The 21,658-nt window shown below is 40.2% G+C and overlaps 1 protein-coding gene across 2 annotated transcripts; it reads right to left on the bottom strand.

The window, feature by feature from the left end:
* Window positions 1–2,701: 2,701 nt before the first annotated feature.
* Window positions 2,702–20,686, bottom strand: Cisd1 (CDGSH iron sulfur domain 1). Of its 2 annotated transcripts, none has more exons than XM_090346362.1 (3): window positions 20,523–20,686; window positions 10,065–10,270; window positions 2,702–3,151 (listed from the first exon to the last, which is right to left on the bottom strand). In XM_090346362.1, exons 1-3 carry the CDS (start codon window positions 20,551–20,553, stop codon window positions 3,062–3,064), a joined length of 327 nt encoding a protein of 108 aa, XP_090202488.1. In that variant the 5' UTR covers window positions 20,554–20,686; the 3' UTR covers window positions 2,702–3,061. The 2 variants fall into 2 exon arrangements, with proteins under 2 accessions (XP_090202488.1, XP_090202487.1); XM_090346361.1 differs by lacking the exon at window positions 20,523–20,686 and adding an exon at window positions 15,465–15,526.
* Window positions 20,687–21,658: the final 972 nt, after the last annotated feature.

Raw genomic sequence — 21,658 nt, 5'->3', positions numbered from 1 at the left:
GAATGCAGTCAAGAATCCAGGCTAGGAGCGTGATCTAATGGAACTTTGGTACCACATACACAGAAAAAGCCGGGAATGGTGCTGTAGCTCAAGTGGCAAGAGCTCAAGCACCAGGACTGGCAAAAAAAAAAAAAACCCCAAACAATGTGGGTCCTACAGAATTAAGTGAGGGGAGTAGGTAGGAGAGGGAATGATAAATGGCAACTACTTTTTACAACTACTTAAATCATTCTTAAGACTAAATCACAGAATTAAGGTAACTACACAGCCTTACTAAAATAGGGACCCCGTGTTAAGACAAAGGACATGGAGTTAATATGCATGCCTATAATTTCAGCAGACTGGAGACTGAGGCAGGACTATACACAGTCAAGACCAACTTTGGGCCTATTACAACCACCATAGAAACTCTAAACAAAGAAACAGTAAGAATTACTCTGCAGAGACAAATTACTACCTTTCGTAGATATTGAAATAAATGGGACTGAGCTGATTTTAAGTGATGTCTCTTGTAACCAGCCTGACTTGATGGGTTCTCATCTTTTTAAATTTTGTTGTACTGCGGGTTTGAACTCAGGACCACACACTTCAGAGGTTGACAAAAAATTGCTGAAATCCTCTACGGCTTTTCACTGGTTATTTTTCAGACAGGGAGTCAGGCACACGCCTGAGCAATTACCTCCCTACTTTTCAGCTTCCTATTGAGGCTGGGAAAACAGGTGCACAAATGCAGCTTCCCTCCTTAGAGACAAGAACTTTTGGTCTGGGTTGGCCTGCAACTGCAATTCTCCCAATTTCAGCCTCTCATGTACCTCAGGATGGCAGAGAGTGCCAGTGTCTGGCCATGGGTTGAGGGATCTCTCAAGAACTTCTGTCTGGGTTGGGCTCAAACCATGATTCTTCCACTCTCAGCTTCCAAACAGGGTAACAGGTATACACCACAGGACCCCTGGCTCCGGATTCCTTAAGCTCACTTAAAACATAGGGACTTTTCTGAGGAAAACTAGATGCTCCACCCATCCTGTGTAGATCCCTTGAGTTATGTATCAGTTGTAGGCCGAGAAGGGGTTTGAATTGGCAATGCTTGCTCATTGTTGCCATAATGAAGTGGAAAAAAGTAAAATGTTATATGTATATAACATATACATCAAAAAACTGTGTTAATACCTTAATAACAAATCTCATGATCCAATTGTTTTTTGGATATTAAAATGTTCAAGATCTGTGTTTCACAGTGAAGTTGCCATTTCTGCCTTTCCCTTACACATCCCTATACCTTTAAAACACAGTTCTGAGAACCGGTGCTAGGTCCATTTCCTTGCAATAAAAAAAGCATACCTACCATAATTTCAACATTAAAATCCAGTTTACACTAACTGAAAAGGGCATCTTTGTCAGAAACTTGAGTGTTAAATTTCACTTTAAAAATCATGATACCATTTGCTGACCTATTTACTTTTTTTTTTTTTTTTGCCAGTCCTGGGCTTGAGCTCAGGGCCTGAGCACTGTCCTTGGACTTTCTCAAGGCTAGAGCTCTACCACTTGAGCCTCAGCACCACTTCCTGCTTTTTTTTCTATATATGTGGTACTGAGGAATCAAACCTGGGTCTTCATGCATGCCAGGCAAGCACTCTACCACTAGGCCAAACTCAAAGTCCCTGACCTATTTACTTTTAAAAGTGGGGATAAGATACAGAAAAAAATTACCCTAAGATTCTGACAGCCTCAAGATTTGGATGATTTTTACAATTTGAACTAAAGATGCCTGAGAGACACATTAAGCTTAGTACACTATCAGGACTTATTTGCAATTACCTCAGAGACCAAAGCAAGATTTTGAGTTCTAGATCAGTTCTGAGCTACCCAGGAAGATCTGTCTCAAAAAAAAAGACAACTAGTGTACACAATTTTAGTACTCACCTTTGTATACGCACAAAACTGAACATTTAATAGCAAAAAAGGTCAGCAGTATAGTGCAAGAAATGAAGCACCGGCTAGCAAGCATGAAGAACTGAAACTCGGTACCATCACAAAAAGACACACACATACACACCTATCCATCACTGAGTGGGGGGCCAGAGATAAAGCTCAGTGATGAGTGCTGGCTTAGCACATTCAAGGCCCTGGCTTCCATCTAGTACCAAAAGAAAAAGGCAAAACAAAGACACAACACACACAAGACACTATCAATGATCGTAACGTAGGCACATTAGGGTCTGGTATCACCGAGTCTTATGACTTTGAAGGGAACTGGATTTTAGTACTTAGAAATACGTTTTCATTACTATTGAGAGTTAACTATTCTTAAGACAGGAAATCGACTTGGGGTTTCTAATTATTTTCAGTTTTCATTTTTTTAAGAATCTAGCATGAATATTTCTGGTTTGAGTCTTTGAAGAGTATTACATAAATACTTGTCTTCAAAGCCTTGTGTTTAAGAAAAAGATCATAATCATATAATTCTTTTCTCCGAAATAGTTTCTTTGCTAGTATGAGCCACACAGTTGATTATGCAGGGCAGAGAAATAAAAATTTCCCATACCTTTGATCTAACCTTGTGGCTGCTATTTCTATCATGGACCCAGAGACTTGAAGCTATGTGCTCCAAATCTTCCAGAGCCTCAAGTTCAAGTGCTTGCCACTCGTTTGAGCAAGGATTCTAGAATGTAACATTTTAAGATATTCTTCATGACTACAGACACATGATTTTGAGAATAATTTAATTCATTAACTTCAAGATATAACTATATACTAAGACCATTATTTCAAATTTAAAGAAACGGATCCTTACAAGACCAAAATAACCCACAGGCCATGAGGTTGGTTTATCTTTTTTTCGTGTGTGTGTGTGTGTGTGTGTGTGTGTGTGTGTTTAAACAAATGTGCACCACAATGCTTCAACAAGTAAGGCAAATGCCATGAATGTGAAAGCTGACGTTGGCAATATTCCGCATCAAGAATGAGGGGAAGTGAATTAGAGAGAAGTGGTAATCAGTAATCATCCTAGTTAAACAATCAGGTAACATCATGACAGGTTGGTCTGCAGCTTCAAAACTGTCCATTAAGTTTCCTTCTTCTTGATGATCAGAGGTCCCACGTTGTCTCCAGTCTCCTCGTTGTGTTTTGTGTGGGCCCCATCACAGAATGGGAACTAGAAAGAGAAGGAGAGGATGTGAAATGTACAACCCCCAAATAAGTATTATGCCTAGCAGGGTGGTTACCATTCTCTTGGCTATCTTATGTAGGCTTTCTTAGCATGTGTAAAAAAATTATATGTAATATATACTATATATATATGAAGAAATCAAATATGGTTAGCACATAGATCATTACTTGAATCATATACTAATTTCATCATGGATGCAATAACTCTTTTCTGTGTTTGTTATAAATTATATTCATGGCCTACTTATAAAAAACAAAGTATACTGTATGATGCTGGGGACTAAACTCAGAGCCTCATGTTGATGAAGCAAAACAATATCCCTAGCACTATTTTAAGATTTGATTAAGTCACTTAAAACCAATTTGTGTATGATCCCTATGTTGTCTTAGCAGAGATCTTTTCTTCAAATTGCTCCACTATCTGATTTTACATATCCTTAACATTTCTACTTCCAACAAGTATGCTAGTATTTCCCTGTTCAATATCCTTATTTTTGGCAGGTATTGGGGACTGAACTCTAGGCTTTGAGCTCTCCCCTGGGCTTTTCTGCTCATGAGGACACTCTACCACTAGAGCTATGCCTTCACTTCCAGCTGGATTTTTGAGTTAATCAGAATTAAGAAGGTCTTGTATTTGTCTCCCAAGGCTGGCTTCCAACTCTGACCCTCAGATCTCAGCCTCCCTAGTGACCATGAGTAGTTCTGGCTTCAGCATCACTCTTGGTCAATTTCTCTTCAAGAGAGACGATGATATAAATGTACACTTTCCATTCCTTCTCACAACTTCACATTAAGTATATCCAGAATTTCACTGTTCACAGGGAAGGAAAAGGACAAAGCTTGATTTCTAATTGCTCTCTAAAGGACTCTAAAAAAGCTGAATCCTGCAAGACATTCTAATTGTTTCTGTTTGAAAATTGACATCTTGTAGCCCTGTTGGGTCATAGCGCATCTTTTTATTTTTAATCCTCCAAGCTTCTATAAAATCAGTATTTTAATCCAAAATTGTTCAGGCAGTCTGGACTCTGAGCACTTTATCTAATGTCCACTGTTGCAGTATTTTTTTGTTGTTGTTGTTGAGTGTAATCTGCTATAAGATCTTGTTCCAGTATTATGGAGAGATGGCTCCTGTTTCAAATTGTTCCTTCATCTGTATTTTTAATCAAAATAAATTCTTATTGAAAGCGCTTAAAGGATCTTTATTATATTGGTTAGCCTCCTGTACTGGGATAATTGTGTTCAAATGTCACAGTATTTCACAGGCTTAGTTTTCCCTTATTTTCCTTTGCTAACTTTAGTCTAAGATTAGCTGTTATTTTGAATTCCCTCTGTTTATAATCTGACACATTTACATATTTGAACACTCTTTTTTTTTTTTTGCCAGTCCTGGGCTTGAGCTCAGGGCCTGAGCACTGTCTTTGGACTTTCTCAAGGCTAGAGCTCTACCACTTGAGCCTCAGCACCACTTCTGGCTTTTTTCTATGTATGTGGTACCGAGGAATTGAACCCGGGTCTTCATGCATGCTAGGCAAGCACTTTAACCACTAAGCCAAACTCCCGGCCCCTATTTGAACACTCTTATTTTAACTACATCACTTGTTTCTGTAGGCATATCTTTCTTATTGTTAAATAACAAGGGAATTCAGTGTTACTGACGATTCCTCGGGATTTTGTAATTACCAGTAGATCCAGTTAGTAGTAAATATTTTTGTTTCTATTTTTATGCCCCCCCCTTCTGTCTACTTAGCATAAACCATGGAGACAAGCCTTTCTGAATTACTCTTGCAGCTTGGAATGCACTCACAACATGAAATCTGACCTTACCTTCTAGCATTAAGTACACTGCAGGTCAAGGGAAGTTGTTTGGAGGAGTCAAGTGACTTTCATTTAGTGGAGTAGAAACCTCTTTACTCAGTGAAGGGAGCAATTTTTGGATTCTTGGAACTTGACTGCAATAGCAGATAATCTTAAATTATGCTACCTAGAAGCCTCTACCAGAAAATTAAAATACTAGTTGGCTGATATCAAATAAATTAGCCCCTGTTGGAAAAATAAGTAAAAATGAAAAGAAAGAAAGAAACTACTGTCTTAAATATTACTTTATCCTACAGTCATGTTCATCATTTCCTCCCTATGGGTTCCTTTCATTCTTACTAAAATACGGACAGTTCTTTTGTGAAACAGTATGAAACATGCTAGTTTCTCAAACAGTAGAACACACACTAAATCTAGGAGAGGAAAAATGTGTAACTGTTGGGTACTTGTGGCTCATGCATGTTATCCTGAGAGGCTGAGATCTGAGGACTGAAGTTCAAAGACAGCCAGGGCAGACAAGCCAACAATTAACCAGCAAAAAGCCAGAAAGGAGGGGTCAGGAGTTTGGCCTAGTGGTAGAGTTCTTGTCTAGCATGCTCGAAGACCCAGGTTCAATTACTAAGTATCACATACATAGAAAAAGCCAGTAGTTGGTACTGCGGCTCAAGTAGTAGAACTCTTGCCTTGAGAAAGCCCAAAGACAATGCTTAGGCTCTGAGTTTAAGCCCCAGGACCGGAGAAAAAAAGAAAAAAAACCAGAAAGGGAAGTATGACTCCAGTGGTAGAAGATCATCCTTGATCCAAAAAACTAAGTGCAACGACTTAAATTTAAGCCCCAGTGCTTACTGGCACCAAAAGAGAAAGAGAAAGAGAGAGAGAGAGAGAAAGAAAGAGAGAGAGAGAGAGAGAGATTTTCTCTACATTCCCGACAGATCTGATCTATTAGATATCAGTGAATAAGCTTTATATCATATGCAATAAAATTCAGATTGGAAAAGGTACTTAGATATATCACATTGTCAGTATGTTAATAATATAGGAATAATTAAATGTTAATTCAATCTAGTCATTTACTTAAATGTATTATATATTTTCTGTGACTTCACAGCTATGATAAACTTAAGAAGCTCAGAAATGTGGGGAGTTTCCAAAAGTTCTCAAGAATAAGAACAAGCAAGAACTTGAACAGTAGAGTAAATATAAATAACAAGCGTTCAAAATTCAGTGAGTTTCTAATTCCTACAAAATAAATGTGATTAAGATCTTCCTGCCCTTCCCCACCCAACAGACACTGAGAAAATTGGATACTGAGAAAAACAACAAGCTTCATATTCCTCTTTTGAAGTGTATCCACAGGAAATGACAGTTCCTAATCTGTCAGCAAACACTAAACAGTAAAATGGAAATAATAATCTTGGAATGTTTTGTTGAGTTACAATGTTTAGTAAGCATCCAAACCACCCATTCATATTCACTTGTGACTCTACCTGAGACACATGAGAACTTGGGTCTAAGAAAGTAGACCCTTGGCGAGGAGTTTGGCCTAGTGGTAGAGTGCTTGCCTAGCATGCATGAAGATCAGGGTGTGATTCCTCAGTACCACACACAGAAAAAGCTGGAAGTGGTGTTGTGGTTCAAGTGGTAGAGCTCTAGATTTGAGAAAGCTTGAGGATAGTGCTCATTCCCTGAGTTCAAGCACCAGGACTAGCAAAAAAAATAAAAAGAAAAAAAAAGAAAAAAAGCATACCCTATAACCTTCTGGGAAAATCTAATCAAAGGAAAAACTTGATCTCAAAGCTAATGTTAAAAGCTTGTTTAAGCAATTGCCTAATTTTCTTTATGTTTGCTCTTCATAGTTACATACTCAGGCTTACAGCCCTTTGTACTGAAACTCATACTATTACCCTACTTGGACACAGCTTCCATTTTAATCACTCTTGAAACAACATCAAAAGGTCAATTGTCTACTTGCTTCCACCCAACAATCTTACAATAAATCTATTCACCTGGTCGTACTACACGAGCTGACATTTAGTACCAGTCTTTGAAAAGTTTCTTGTGTCTACTGGGAAGCCATGCATGGTATCTTTAATTTACTCCTAACCTCTTTGGCCCATTCTGTCTTGTAAAGTGACCCTTGGGGCTCTCTCCAAAATCACTCAAGATTTCATCCTTAGCTCTTGATTTTTATCAAGGATCAGCTGCATTCCTATACTTGACTCATCAGTTTTGTTAATCTCTCTCCAACCCTGATGTCTCTGCTACACTCCCGCATATCAGATCACCTGCTGTATATTTCCATTCAACTGGTATCTCATTCCTTATAAAGTGTCCTGCAAAATTAGCATTTCACACCGAATTTCTGTTTCTGTTACTGATACCACAGGCGTGGATTCTTTAGGGGGTTCTCAGTCTACATAGAAAAGCAACTGCATTTGGCTGGTTCTTCATTTTTTTTTTTCCTTTCCACAGCTAGCACTGTGGTGTAGGGACTGTCATCTCAGGTCTGAAATCCCTGCAAGGACCCTCTCTCCAGCCATGTCCAGAGGCCAATACTCATACTAGAACTTAAGTTTCTCCGTAATTCACTTACTCCTCAGTGGGAAGCAGAGGCTAGTGCTAGGCCAAGACCTGAGACTTCAGCTTTTCCTACCTCATAGGAGTTCTTGAAAGATTTTGAGATAGGGTCCTTAATACCTGAAGCTTATTCATAATTCATTAGTCTTTTCAGTGGCACTCTCTCATTTTTTTTTAAAACTTTCCCAGAAAATGCTAGCCCAGGATATAAATACTTCTATTTGTTTATTTTAATTTTTTTTTTTTAGTATTTGTATCAGCTTACATTACTTATACAGAGATCCCATTGTTACAATTCCACACATTTACAGATATTCCCAATTAATCAATCTCATGTTTCCTTTTACTTAGAAGTATTTGAACATTTATAATACACACATGAAACTTTTCTCATGTAGTAAACAAATTATCTCAGATTACTGATGCAAAAATTAATTGCAATTCTGACAGAAATTTTACATTTTCTAGATACATTATGTTGTACATTTTAGTTAACTTCCAACAGGCAAATCTTTTATAACAAGTCTAGTCTGTAAATACAGTATCGTTGAAAGATTATTTTCTAACAACCCTTCAGTACTTACAAGCAACTTTACATCCAAACCTTCTTATGGTGCAATCTGTTGGATATGTTTGTTAACTTTAGCTTTATATTTAATACATTCACTTACCAAGGAAGTTTGGACACAAAAATAAAATCTAAGCTGCATATCACTGTATTATACCCTCAATCTTAATGGGAGAAATTAGTTAGTGAAATATATGTTGTAGTGCCAGGGATGAAGCTTCTTCTATTTCGCAATACATGATTTAGAAAATGGTTGTTGACTGTGGAAGCATCTCCCAAATTAATATGCTTTCCTTTTTATAGTAACAGAGAGAACCATGGAGTCATGCATTATATCTTTTAAAAAAATCTTTGTGTGTGTGTTCAAGCTAACAGAGGTAGTACACTGTATTTACAATGCATTTTTCACAATATACCAGAAATACTGAAGTCAATCAGTTCATAAATCCTTTTGAGATGACCTTGAAAGAGAAATCTGCAGGTATCATAGATGACCTTTCCACAAGGAAATATGGTAAAATATAATCCTCATAAAAAGAAAAGATGCTTAAAGAATCGTATGCTGTTAGACATTTAACCTCAAGAACTTCAGCTGAAAGCAGTGCAGGGTATGCAGATACTAGAAATTAAGATCGATTTGGAGGAGAAATCCCAATAGTAAACTAAAGAGATTTTCCTCTCTTTGTTTCAGAACATGGTTATATGCACCTGAACTCAGTAAGGGAGAGATGTAGTTTCACTACATGATAGTCATACATTTTGGTAAATTTAGTTCTTAAAGAGTTGAGCCAGGTGCTGGTGGCTAATGCCTATAATTCTAGATACTTAGGAGGCTAAAGATTAAGGTTCAAAGCTAGCATGCGTAGGAAAATCCGTAAGACTCAAAGCTCTACTTATACTACCAATAAAAGCTAGATGTGGAGCTGGAGCTGTGGCTCAAGTAATAGAGTGCCACTGTTGAGCAAAAAAAGCTCAGAGGCAGCATCTAGACCCTGAGTTTAAGCTCCAGGACCAGCAACCAAAATTTAACAAAAAAAAAAAAAAAAAAAAACCAAAACCACCCCCCCCCCCCAAACCCAAAAACAAATGTGTAAGGAAAAAAATACAGGATCCATTAAAGAAAAAGAAAGCCAGGAACAATGGCACAAAAGTTTTGATCCTATCTACTAGACAGGTAGAGCTTGGGAATGTGGTTTGATGTTGGCAAGGACAGCTGAGTCAATGTGTCATCCCAGGGACAAAGAGAAACACAAACAGGTGGATTACAGTCCATGGTCACCAGGGCATAAAGTGAAGCCCTTAACTTGAAAATAACCAACAATGACTGGGAATATGGCTTAGTGGTAGAGTGCTTGTCTAGCATCATGAAGCTCTGGGTTCAATTCCTCAGTACCATATAAATAGAAAAAAAGCTGTTAGTGGCACTGTGGCTTAAGTGGTAGAGTGCTAGCCCTGAGCAAAAGAAGCTCAGGGACAGTACCCACACCTTGAGTTCAAGCCCCAGGACTAGAAAAGAAATAACACAAAAAAGACTCTCAGAATGACTGAAGAGGGAGAGCACTTTTTAGCAAGAGTACCACACCAAAAAAAAAAAAAAAAAAAAGAAAAAGAAAAAAAGAAGAAGAAAAAAGAAGGAAGAATGAGAGATGACTTATATTTTAATATCTGGTAATGAAAGAATAATTTAAAAAGATTCAAGCTGGGCATGAATGGCTCAAACTTGCAATGCCATATACTCAGGAGGATGAGATCTGGATTTGAAATGCAGGCAGCTGGGGAAGAAGTCTGTGAAACTCCATCTCCAGTTAGCCAGCCAAGACTCAAGTGGCATAGCAACTACCAGCAAGCCAAGCAACCAAAAGGCCCTGAGTTTACACCCCAGTAAAAAGAGAAATGGTATATTAAAAATAGCACAGTGTGAAGGATTTGTTTTCCTCACCTTTTTGGATCTCCAACAACGGCAGTACACAGCTTTATCTCCCAAATCTTCCATGTCAAAAGCATGTACTATCTTGGGGTTGTCTTTCTGGATGTGAAGGTTTACCATGGCTTTATTGCGGTGATCTTTAACATAGAATCTTTTGTAAGCTAGGTAACCAAGGGCTGCTGTCCCAGCAGCCATGGTAATTGCTGCAATCCATTCCACTAGAGCAGGGAAGAAGAGAGGAATAGTTATGAAAACCAAAGTGGTCCCTCACAGTCCAACACGGATGTTCATGAAGTGTGGCTTCTGAGTACTGAGCAGCCTCATCGTCAAGATACTTTCTTAAAAAATGATAACAAAGTGAACAAAACATACTGGTACAATGGCCTTTTGGGACTTTTCCCAGCCCATGCTAAGGTAGCTGTGAATTTTCTATTGGGTGATAACAGCTCTTAAATTAAGAGAGAAGACAAAAAGATTACAAACAAGGCTTAATATATTTTTTTGAAGTGTTCACAGATTTTTTTTTTGCCAGTCCTGGGGACTGAACTCAGGGTCTGAGCACTACCCTTGTGATTCCCTCAAGGCTAGTGCTCTACCACCTCAGCCACAGCACCACTTCTGGTTTTTTCTATGTATGTGGTATCGAGGAATTGAACCCCGGTCTTCATGTATGCTAGGCAATCACTCTGCCACTAGGCCAAACTCCGGGCCCTGTTCATAGATTTTTAACTAACTAGGAGCCTACAGGTATCTATTACTTAAAAAAATACTGAAAATAAAAAAGTTAGACTTAAAAGAATCCAAGTCATTATATGAACCAAATGTCTCTCAGGAAAGTTCATTTACATTATATATGGTAGTTCAGACTTTCGTGATTTACGAAAAGTCAACTGCAGCTAGTATATAAGTGTAACTACAAACAGAATAAATGAAAATAAAACCACTCAATTCTAAGCATTCCAAGGAGATACTCTGAAGGATTCTGTATTTCGAAGTCATTTAAAAGTCAGTTTTTAAGAAAATTCCGAAGTGCTCATTAAAACAAAAATCAGAATATACTAATTTCAAAATTATGGGGCCGGGAGTTTGGCCTAGTGGTAGAGTGCTTGCCTAGCATGCACAAAGACTGGGGTTCGATTCCTCGGTACCACATACATAGAAAAAAAGCCAGAAATGGTGCTGAGGCTCAAGTGGTAGAGCTCTAGCCTTGAGAAAATCCAAGGACAGTGCTCAGGCCCTGAGCTCAAGCCCAGCCCTGGAAAAAATAAAATAAAAAATTACAACTATATTCTCATGTGATAAATTCTAAATTTTTATTATCCATACAAATGTTGGGGAATTCAGATAACCATCTACTATGAACTTAAACTGAATCTCATTTAAGTTCAATGATGTTACCCTACTTTCTAAAAATAATACAAAATTTTGTTTGACTAACAGGCCATTTATTTATTCCTTTTTCGTCCACAGAATCCTTAGAAACCCAGGTGTTTAACAACTACCCCAGGTCCAGGCAATGATGGAGAGATGCAAATGGTGCATATCCTGGTTAGCCTCAGAGGAGAGTTGTCTATTCCCAGCATGGAGGGGCCTGCGTGGAGAAGTTGAACAGGGGTCAGGATAAGCACGCTGGACTCCTTCCCAGCACTTCCTGGGTCAGATCTTCGCAGTGTTTGAAATAAGTTCCCAGACTATCAAATAAAGCCCTAGAGAGATAAGTACAAAAAGCACATTCCAAGGCCAAACAAAAACATGTCAGAGCAATTACCCCCTATGGCTTATTTTTTTCTGCTGAGTCAAATTCCTAATTTTGTTAATGTGATCTATCGCCATACCAGATAGTGCCTTGCATAAACCTGGAGCTTAAAAAAACCTCTAAAAGAAAGCAACCACCATAGGGAAGGGGAGAAAACCAAGACGGGGGTGGGGGGTAGAGGGGAGGGTAATGGGGACCAAGACATGTGAAAGGGTATCAATATATGTGAATTAATGCACCTTCTATCTGGCAAATATCATGTAACCCTTTTATTAATTACAATAAAAAAATAAAAAAAAAGAAAGCAACCACCATTTTCACACTTGACTCCTCCCCCTCAGCTCCCTGACCTTCTAATTTAATCATTTAACTTCTATTAAATTATGCTAATTGGTACATTCCATGAATTCTATCTTCAACTACAATAGTATTTTTCTTTGCAAATTTAATTATTTAACTTTGTACATTTCCATTCTTCCTTGCTTTATAACTCTCTAAAACAAACATTAACTAATGTTTTGACCTTCCAGGTACTGCCTGAAAAAACAAGTTTTAAAGCATTTGACAGCCTCAAAGTGGGGTCTCACTAAATTTGAATCTTCTATAGATTTCTTTTTCTTGAATTTTAATCTCTCCCATGATACCATTCTATCATCCTATGGCAATTCTATGCAGGGAGGAACCCCTGGGTACTGTCCCTGAGCATCTTTTGCTCAAGGTTGGCTAGTGCTCTACCACTTGAGCCACAGCTCCACTTTTTGGAAGACACAGACTTTTCTACCTGGCTGGCTTCAAACCATGATCATTAGATCTCAGCATCCTGAATAGCTAAGATCATAGGCATGAGCCAGGGCCATACAGCATTAATCTTTTTTGATGCTTTTATTTGCCATAGGACTACATTGAGAAAATATTCCCAAAATAAAGACCTATAGCAGGGGCTGAGAATGTGGTGTAGTGGCTTAGCATGCATGAGGCTCTGAGTTCTATTCCTCGGTACCACATAAACGAACAAGAACAGTAAGTAACATGTCAGTGATCAAAAAACATTAAAGAAAATAATAAAGAGCCAGATGCAGTGTCTCATGCCTGTAATCCTAGCTACTTGGGAGGTGGGGATCTGATGATCGAGGTTCAAAGCCAGTCTGGGCATGAAAGACTGTAAGAGACCCATCTCCAACTAATCACCATCTCCAATTAAAACGGGAAGTGGTGCTGTGGCTCAAAGTGGTAGGGTGTTAGCTTTGAGCTGAAGAGCTCAGGTATAGTGCCCAGGCCCAGAGTTGAAGCCTCATATTGACAAAAATAAACACAAATAATAATACAGAGCTACATCAATGGAGTTTTTAGCTAATGGTGGGGGAACCCTAGTCTGAATAGAATACCATACATATAAAATGGTCTAGGCCAGGCATGATGGCCTGTAATCCTAAGCACACAAGAGTGAAACAGGAAAGCTGGGTGCAGTGGCTCAAATCTGTAATCATAGCTACTCAGGAGGCTGAGACCTGAGGATTGAGGTTCAAAGCCAGCCCAGGCACTAAAGTCTGTGAGACTCTTATCTTCAATTAACCACCAGAAAACTGGAAGTGGCGTGGCTCAAGGGGTAAGAGGGTGGTATTCTTGAGCTGAAGAACTCAATGATAATGCCTAGGCCCAGATTTCAAGTCCCATAACCAACCAGAAAAAAAAAAAAAAGACAGGATGATTGAGAATTCAAGGCTAGTCTGGGGCAGCAAAATGAGACCATGCCTTAAAAAGCTTTCTAGCTTTTTTCCTCCCAAATAAGTAAGCAAACAAAAATCCCTAAATGATGAACAATAGTACAGGCTCAATAATGTTTGCTAAATGTTATCTTTAGTACAAATCTAAAAGGGAGCAGTATTTCCCCAGCCCCCAAATAAAACAACACAAGTATTACTGGTCTTAGTTACATCTTACTTTTTAGATAAATTATAAAACATTCTTTCATTTTTGTTGGGCTGGGCCTTGGGTATAGTAGGCAAATTTTCCATTCTGAGTCAAACCTCCAACCCAGGTCTACTTTCCTCTATTTTAACGGTGTTTGCATATTGTAAGAAGTCCTCACACAAAGAACTACAAATGACTAGCATTAATCTGTTTCATGGTATAAAGAGAATCATATAGCACCTTCTTCTTCCCCATTTTCTTTTGGTTGCACTGAGATTTGAACTCTGGCTTTCATGCTTACTGAGCAGGTACTCTAGAATTTGAGCTACGTCCTTAGACCCTTTGCCCATGTTACTTATTATTGATGGTGTCTCAAAACTATCTTTGACAGTTTTTGTCTGGGGATGGCCAGGACCTCAGTCATTATACTTCCTGCTGTAGCAAAATGATACTCAGCTATTGGCTTAGATGGATTCTCTTGAATTTTTGGTGCATGCTGTTCATGAACCATTTTTCTGATCTCAGTCTATTAAGTAAATATGATTATAGGCATGAGCTACTACCCATAGCTCCTAGAGGTCAAATAAATCTTAGTTGTTAAAATATTCTCTTTTCTCATATTACCAACAGAAAGCATACATGATATTAAAGACAAACTTTTACCCTCACTTGGATAGTTTTTGATGGTGGAAAAAAAAGGCAGAATAATTTCATGTGGAAATAAACACCTTAGGTAATAAACGGTTGTAAAAATTACTCAAGTGTGGCTATTCCATGAAGAATCAACACATGCACTCTGTGTCCCCATCCTTAGCCAGGCTCACTTATGACCCCGAGCAAATGTCGTAGCACCCCATGTGGGCTGCTAGAAGCCTAGGTTTGTATTTGCTCCTAATGAGTCTTTTAGAATCATAGAGGCAGATGAAGTCTTAAGAATTTCCAGTTCTTTCCTCTTCCCAAATTCTAATTCTCTAATCTCATCAGGGACAAACGCTAAGAGTTCCCAGAGAAGGGAAAAATGTTGCTATTTTATCATTTCATGGCTGTGGCTTGAATCAGCTCTTCTAGTCAAAAACTCTTAACTCCAGGACAAGAAGGAAAAGGAAACTTATACAGACAAAAATGATGACAGATTCAAAAATCAACAATTAGGATGGGGAAAGAACTCTAAACCTGAAAGAACAAATTATACAACCTAAATATCAGTAGTCCTTGACAGGTGTAAGTCTAATAAGGAGAATCATAATCTTAGGCAAAAAGGTTCTTCACAAAGAACCACTTTTTAAAAAAGGGTTTAGGGTATATTGTATTCTTTTTTTAAAGGCTTTTTTTAGTTGGTACCTTTTAGATACTAGGTCAGGACTAGGCCTCCTCTAAAATCATAAGCAATATTTCTGCCTCTTCTGGTTTATCCTTGCTTTCCCTTTATGTAGATGTTTCTCAAGATACATTTGTGTTATAGTTAGATCAAGCCCCACCTTGCCCAACCTTGCTTAATAAAGTTTTGTTATACAAACACCATTAAAGAAAGGGAAAGATTAAAAGAAAGCTATATTCCTAAGTACCTCCCCTCCCATTTTACACTTCCCCTTGGCCTACTTTGGTATAACCTTTGGTTTCTCTGAAAATTATTCAGAGGTGGAGAAAACATGTACTTGGCCCCAAGCTCCAAACACTTATTCTTAACTGAGTCACCAAATTTTCTGTATTGTGAGGATTATTTTACTTTCACATAGAAATCTCACCCTTCTTCTTTTCCTTATGCCTGTTTTCTGACCCAAACTGCCCTCACCTACTTACTGTCAACTGTCACGGAATCAGATTGTTCCTTTTTCATCAGGTGGGGGGAGGGGGGCTGTGTTGAAACCCATCCGGTCTGAGATTTTCTAAGACTGGTACCCGTGCCTGGCAACGGTACACTGGTGACATTCAATACTGAAAGAAACAAGAGCTAGTTCAATTTCTATCTGTCTACTCTACCAGTGCCTTGCTCTTACAAACAACTTGTCATTGCCTTCATTACTAACCTATTTTGTGTGTGTGTGTGGGGGGGGGTATCATGGGGCTTGAACTCAGGACCTGGGTTCTGTCTACTCAAGGCTACTGCCCTATCCCTAGAGCCACAGCACCACTTCCCATTTTCTAGAGGTTAATTGGAGATAAAGATTCTCTTGAGCCAGAATCCTCAGATCTCAGTCTCCTGAGTAGCTAGAATTACAAGCATGAGCTTAATGCCCTGGCATTACTAAAGTATTTTATGAGTAGTTTTTAAGCTGAGATTAAACAAACCAGCCCACCCTAAGACAAAAACCATTAGTATGGATCATCTTCAGAATGCACAAGGAATGTGAAAATGGTTCATTAACAGCCTCCCTCCAAAAAAGCAACAACTGCTAGCCAACCTTGTTTCATCTACAGCTCCAAATACCAGTCCCATTACTGTTTATATATTGTTTACAATCTACAGGAGTGATCTTTTTCTCAGTGTGATAGTCACATTCTTTCTATGAGACCTAATCCTTTAGTTATTGTCAATGACTCAACCAATTGAATCAATATGTTAATGTTAAATGAATTAGAAAATTATGATCAGCTTTAATACACAAGGACATAAAAACCAGAAAGTAAGAATTCATGATATGAAGTTTGGGTTACATGTAAGGGCCAGGGTTTGGGATGAGTAACAAAATGTAAGACCAACAAATAAACCTCTATTTTTGTCTTTTATTCCTTGAGTAAAGAATTCAAATGTGAAAAAAAAAAGGTGATTTCAAGGTCGGTAGTGGGGCTTGAACTCTGGGCCTGGGTACTGTCCCTGAACTCTTCAGCTCAAGGCTACTGCTCTATCCCTTGAGCTTCAGCACCACTTCTGGTTTTCTAGTGGTTAATTGGAGAGAGTCTCACAGAATTTAGTGCCCAGGTTGGCTTTGAACCCAGACCCTCAAATCTCAGCCTCCTGAGTAGCTAGGATTACAGGTGTGAGCTACCGTGCCCAGCAGGAAGGGTTTCTTTATAAATATTTGGTTTCATTGGCTTCTCTCAGTTTGTTTTTTAAGTGAGAGTGAACTGGAAGTAACATTTTTGCCAGTCTAGGGGCTTGAACTCAGGGCCTGAGCACTGTCCTTAGACTTTCTCAAGGCTAGTGCTCTACCACTTGAGCCACAGCACCACTTCTGGCTTTTTCCTATGTATGTGGTACCAAAGAATTGAACCCGAGTCTTTGTGCTTGCTAGGCAAGCACTCTACCGTTAGGCTAAACTCCTGGCCTGCAAGTAACTTTTTTTGAGTTAAAAAGTTTAAAAAGTACTCACTGGCAAGAGTCAAAGGGAAGAAAATGACACCTGAAAGGCATGGAAAGAGGATGGTTCCTGACAGTCTCTTCCTTGCATGTAGAGAGAAAGAGTTAAGGATGAGAGTATGGTCAACAAGTTTTGGAGGTGCTAAAGGAGCAGGAGGAGTTCAGAAAGCTCACCTATTGGGCACAAAGAAGACTCACAAGAGACTGGGGAAAACAGGTAATTAAGGCCACTTAGCGCCAGAAACCATAATGAACTAACGGTCTCATCCATCAAATGTGTGTTCGGCACCCTGACACTGACCCACATCTTTCATAGAATTTCAATTCTACTTACTTATTCTCATTGCATCTCCTTAACTGCAGTCCTGGCCTAACCCTCTTCTTTTTATGCATAAACCAGTCTTTTTTTTTTTTTTTTTGCCAGTCGTAGGCTTGAACTCAGGGCCTGAGCACTATCCTTGGACTTTCTCAAGGCTAGAGCTCTACCACTTCTGGCTTCTTTTTCTATGTTTGTGGTACTGAGGAATTGAACCTGGTCTTCATGCATGCTAGGCAATCACTCTACCACTATGCTAAACGCCTGGTCCCAGGAGGTTTTTTGGTGGTTTTTTTTTTCCCCAGTCATTTTTTAATAAAATATTTTCATAAAAAATTCTGCATGCATGCCAGGTGCAGTGGCTCACGCCTATAATCCTAGCTACTTAGGAAGCTGTGATCTGAGGATGATGGTTCAAAGCCAGCAGGGCACTAAAGTCCAAGAGGTTCTTATCTCCCATTAACCACCAGGAGATTAGAAGTGGTACTGTGGCTCAAGGGGGTAGGGTGGCAGCCTTGAGGTGAAGAGCTCAGGGACAGTGTCCAGGCCTAGAGTTCAACCGACAAAAAAAAAATTCTGCATGTATATATACAACTATTACCTTTAATTTTTAACACAAATAGTAGTCACTACTGTTATATACCATCCTAAGATCCTTATCATTATGAATCCACAGAATTAAGAAACATGATCATATACTAAATTATGCTATTTAAATTGATGTTCAACCCACGGAAATTAAGATTTGTCTAAAAAATGAGAATGTAATAAGTAAAATCTTGTTTTTCTGAGATGTGTGTGAATACATTCTTTGAACTCAATTCTAGGGCCGGGAGTTTGGCCTAGTGGTTAAAGTGCTTGCCTAGCATGCATGAAGACCCCGGTTCGATTCCTTGGTACCACATACATAGAAAAAAGCCAGAAGTGGTGCTGAGGCTCAAGTGGTAGAGCTCTAGCCTTGAGAAAGTCCAAGGACAGTGCTCAGGCCCTGAGCTCAAGCCCAGGACTGGCAACAACAACAACAAAAAAAATTAAGAACCAAGCTTTTATAATACTACATTACAAGGTAAACTGACACCCTGTGTCCCTACTTTTTGTCTGCCACAGTATTGGAGGAGGAAGTTTTTGGTAGACAACATTTACAAGGCCTATGGGCCTCTCCCTTCCATAACCTTTAGTGAAGTAAGAAATAGTTACATTCTATATACTCAAGTTTAATCACTTGTTTGCCAAGTGACTACTTATTCCCTAGAAACTGGAAAACTAATGGAAAAGTCACTACTAAACTTGCATTATGGTAATACTTAAATCCTGTCTTAGCTGCAAGAAAGATTAGTTTACAGATACTTAATTCACATAGTTTACTTTTTTCCTATATCATTAGCATGCTACCTAAACAAGAGTTCAGTGTCCACTTACACAGAATGTCCTCTTATTTTAAGCAAAAATACCTTGTTTGGCCCATATCACATACAGGCAGTCTTGCCTTAAATCTAAAAATATATGCTGTACTAGTCACAGCATTTTATTTTACAAAATAAAATAATATTCCTAAGAAAGTAGTGTTTGTCCTGTGCCTTTACTTCCAACACACGAGAGGCTGAGGCTGAATAATCTCAAGGCTGCCCTGGCCTACACAGTGAGACCCTATCTGAAACAAATAGTAATGTTTGAAAAGAAAACATCAACATATACCTGGTATACTGTATATACGTTCATTTGTTTATTTGAAATAGGAAAGAGAAGGGGGGGAAAACAAGATGACTGGGAGGGTATGGGGGGAAGGAAATGGGGACAAAAACATGAAGAAGGGTATCAATGTATGAGAAGTAATGCATTTACTACCTGGAGAATATAACTGTAACCCCTTTATACATTACCTTGACACACACACACACAAAAAAGAGGGCACATTACAAAAAAAAAAAAGAAAGAAAACAAAACCACAAAATCCTTTCCTACTTTAAACACATGAAGATGCCACTGTTTAAAGGAGCTTCAACAAGAGCATATTTTGAAATGTTTGCAAATCATCACATTAAAAAAAATCACTAATAGCTTAGAAATGTTATTACTGCTCCACCTGACAAGAAAATTCTGGTGCAACTCTCCAGTTTATGAAATCTACCTTTGCATTACAAAATCAGGGCTTAGGTTAGTCCACTTTTTTTTTTTTAAACAGAATCTGGCACTGCCCAGGATCAAACTGCACTTGAAACAATCAAGGAAGCTGATTCAAATGAACTTCTCTGCACAATCTCTTTACCTTTCTCAATTTTAGTAACGGGGGAGCCGAATCCTGAGGAGAATTGGCAGTTCATGACTGGTTAGAAAAATCACATATATTATGGGGCCGTAGACAGTATCATATTAACAATCCCAGCATTATCCAAACTTGTGATCAACTTAAACCTCACACTAAACAGACTCCACACATCCTCTGAATTTAATTGCATCTTCTGTAAGGTGTTATTTTCTAAACATTAGGCACTTGCATAACGGAAACTGAAGGATCAACAAACTTGTTTCTTTTTTAAAATCCTCTTTCTTGGATTACCACCAAAATTCGAGAGAGAGGGAGGGGGGAGGGATATAATTTTAAAAAGGGGCGGGGTACTGAGTATGTCCTCAAAACAAGGAACAACCCCCCCACCCCCCCCCAAAAAAAACCTGTGATATGATTAGTCATCCGCTTCGGGATAGCTGGAAATTAGTTTTAGGGGTCCACACGATGATTTCTAAGTGACAGAGGGGAACACGTTTGTCCCTCCCCCCCCCACCCCGGCCAAGGCCTTGAGCCTCAACGCAGAAAGGTTTTGGGGGAGAACAGCTGCATCCGGAGGTTTCAGGGTTTGGCTAGGTTGGGGGTGGGGGAGGGAAGGCAGGGGAACGCGGGCCAGGGCCGGATCGACGGCAGCTCGGGCCTCGGACACCGGGGCCGGGTGACCCCTTCCCCGCGCCGCCCCCCACCCCCCACGCCCCGGCAGCCCGCGGGCCCGGCCCAAGCGCTCGTCCTTCTTCTGCACCTCAAGGTGACGGGACCCGCCGGCGCCGAGGCAGCGCCAACCACCCTCCGAAGCTGCGGGCGCTGCAACCGGTGCGCAGGCCGCTACTCCCCGGTCCCCGCCACCGCACCTCCCTTCCCCCCCTCCGCCCCCAACCCGCCGCAGGACCCCTCCTCTCGCTCACCTCGCACGCTGGAATCGGAAATGAGAACCATGGCGCCGGGCCTTGCAAGGCGGACGCACAGGACGCCGCGCACTAGCGGGCTCGTGAGAGGACCGCGGGAGTCAAGGTACCAGCCGCGTCCGCCGGGAGCTGAATCCGGGGGCCCACCGCGCAGGCGCTGTGGCGGGCTGCAAAACACGTGTGTGTGGTGGGCCGTGTGGATGCTCAGGGAGCATGCGTGGAGCTCTGGACAGCCCCGCCCCTCCAGGGAGGTCGAGAGGAGTTTTGACAGCCTAAGGCTCTGGGAAGCTACTGAGTCTGCGCGACTGGGGAGTTGTGGGTGGGCGGAGCCCGAGGAATAAGGAATCCACGCCAGATTTTACGTTTCTTCCCAGGTGCGTGTCTTTCTGATGCTCCAGGACTGGTGGCCAAGTAGGGGTTCGTCGATTGAGGGAGACGGAATGTTAACATTTTACCTAAGATTTTCCTACACACTGCAAGTTTTCATTTTCACCTGTAAGGCCCAGGGTCAGTTTTCATAGAAGAATTTGACAGTCAACACAAAGACGCTCAAAGCCCTATTCTAGAATCTGTGGAGGTTCCCAGTGTGCTTCCATTCCCTCCCCCTTTTAATTTGTTTAAAATTAATTTACTTTATTATTACAGAAGTGATGTATAGAGGGATTGCGATACAAGATTCCGGCAATGAGTACATTTCTTTTCGAATAGTGTCTTCGGTTCCCTCGATCGTCCATCCCTTTTTGACTTTGACCTAATTAGTCAGCTCTGCCGAGCCTAGGGACCTGTAGTATCGAGGAGAGAGAGAGAGAGGAAGAAAGCAGAGGGTTATTCTGAACAAAACGCAGTACACACACGCTTGACATACCACGGGGGGTCGTTGCATGTGTTTGAGCAGCCTGAAGTGACTGTCAGTGTCAGTTGTTTTTGCTTTTAAGAGCGGATTAGAAGCGCAGATGGGGACGGGCGCCAGTCTGCAGGGTGATCGGACGGTGCGTCTTCAGACCCGCTTCTCGCATGATTATTTTGTGCCCTCAGTCGTTTTCCTGCGGGGTAGGAGTTACCCCCGCAGTTAAGGGCTGGCCTTTCCCGCCACGACGGGCACGGCTCCCCCCCACCCCACTACCTGGCCGTTCATA

The sequence above is a fragment of the Megascapheus bottae genome, chromosome 15 (genome assembly GCF_031878675.1).
Source record: "Megascapheus bottae isolate mThoBot1 chromosome 15, mThoBot2.hap1, whole genome shotgun sequence".
NCBI classification, from domain to species: domain Eukaryota; kingdom Metazoa; phylum Chordata; class Mammalia; order Rodentia; family Geomyidae; genus Megascapheus; species Megascapheus bottae.
This window is presented reverse-complemented; position numbering and strand designations above follow the sequence as displayed.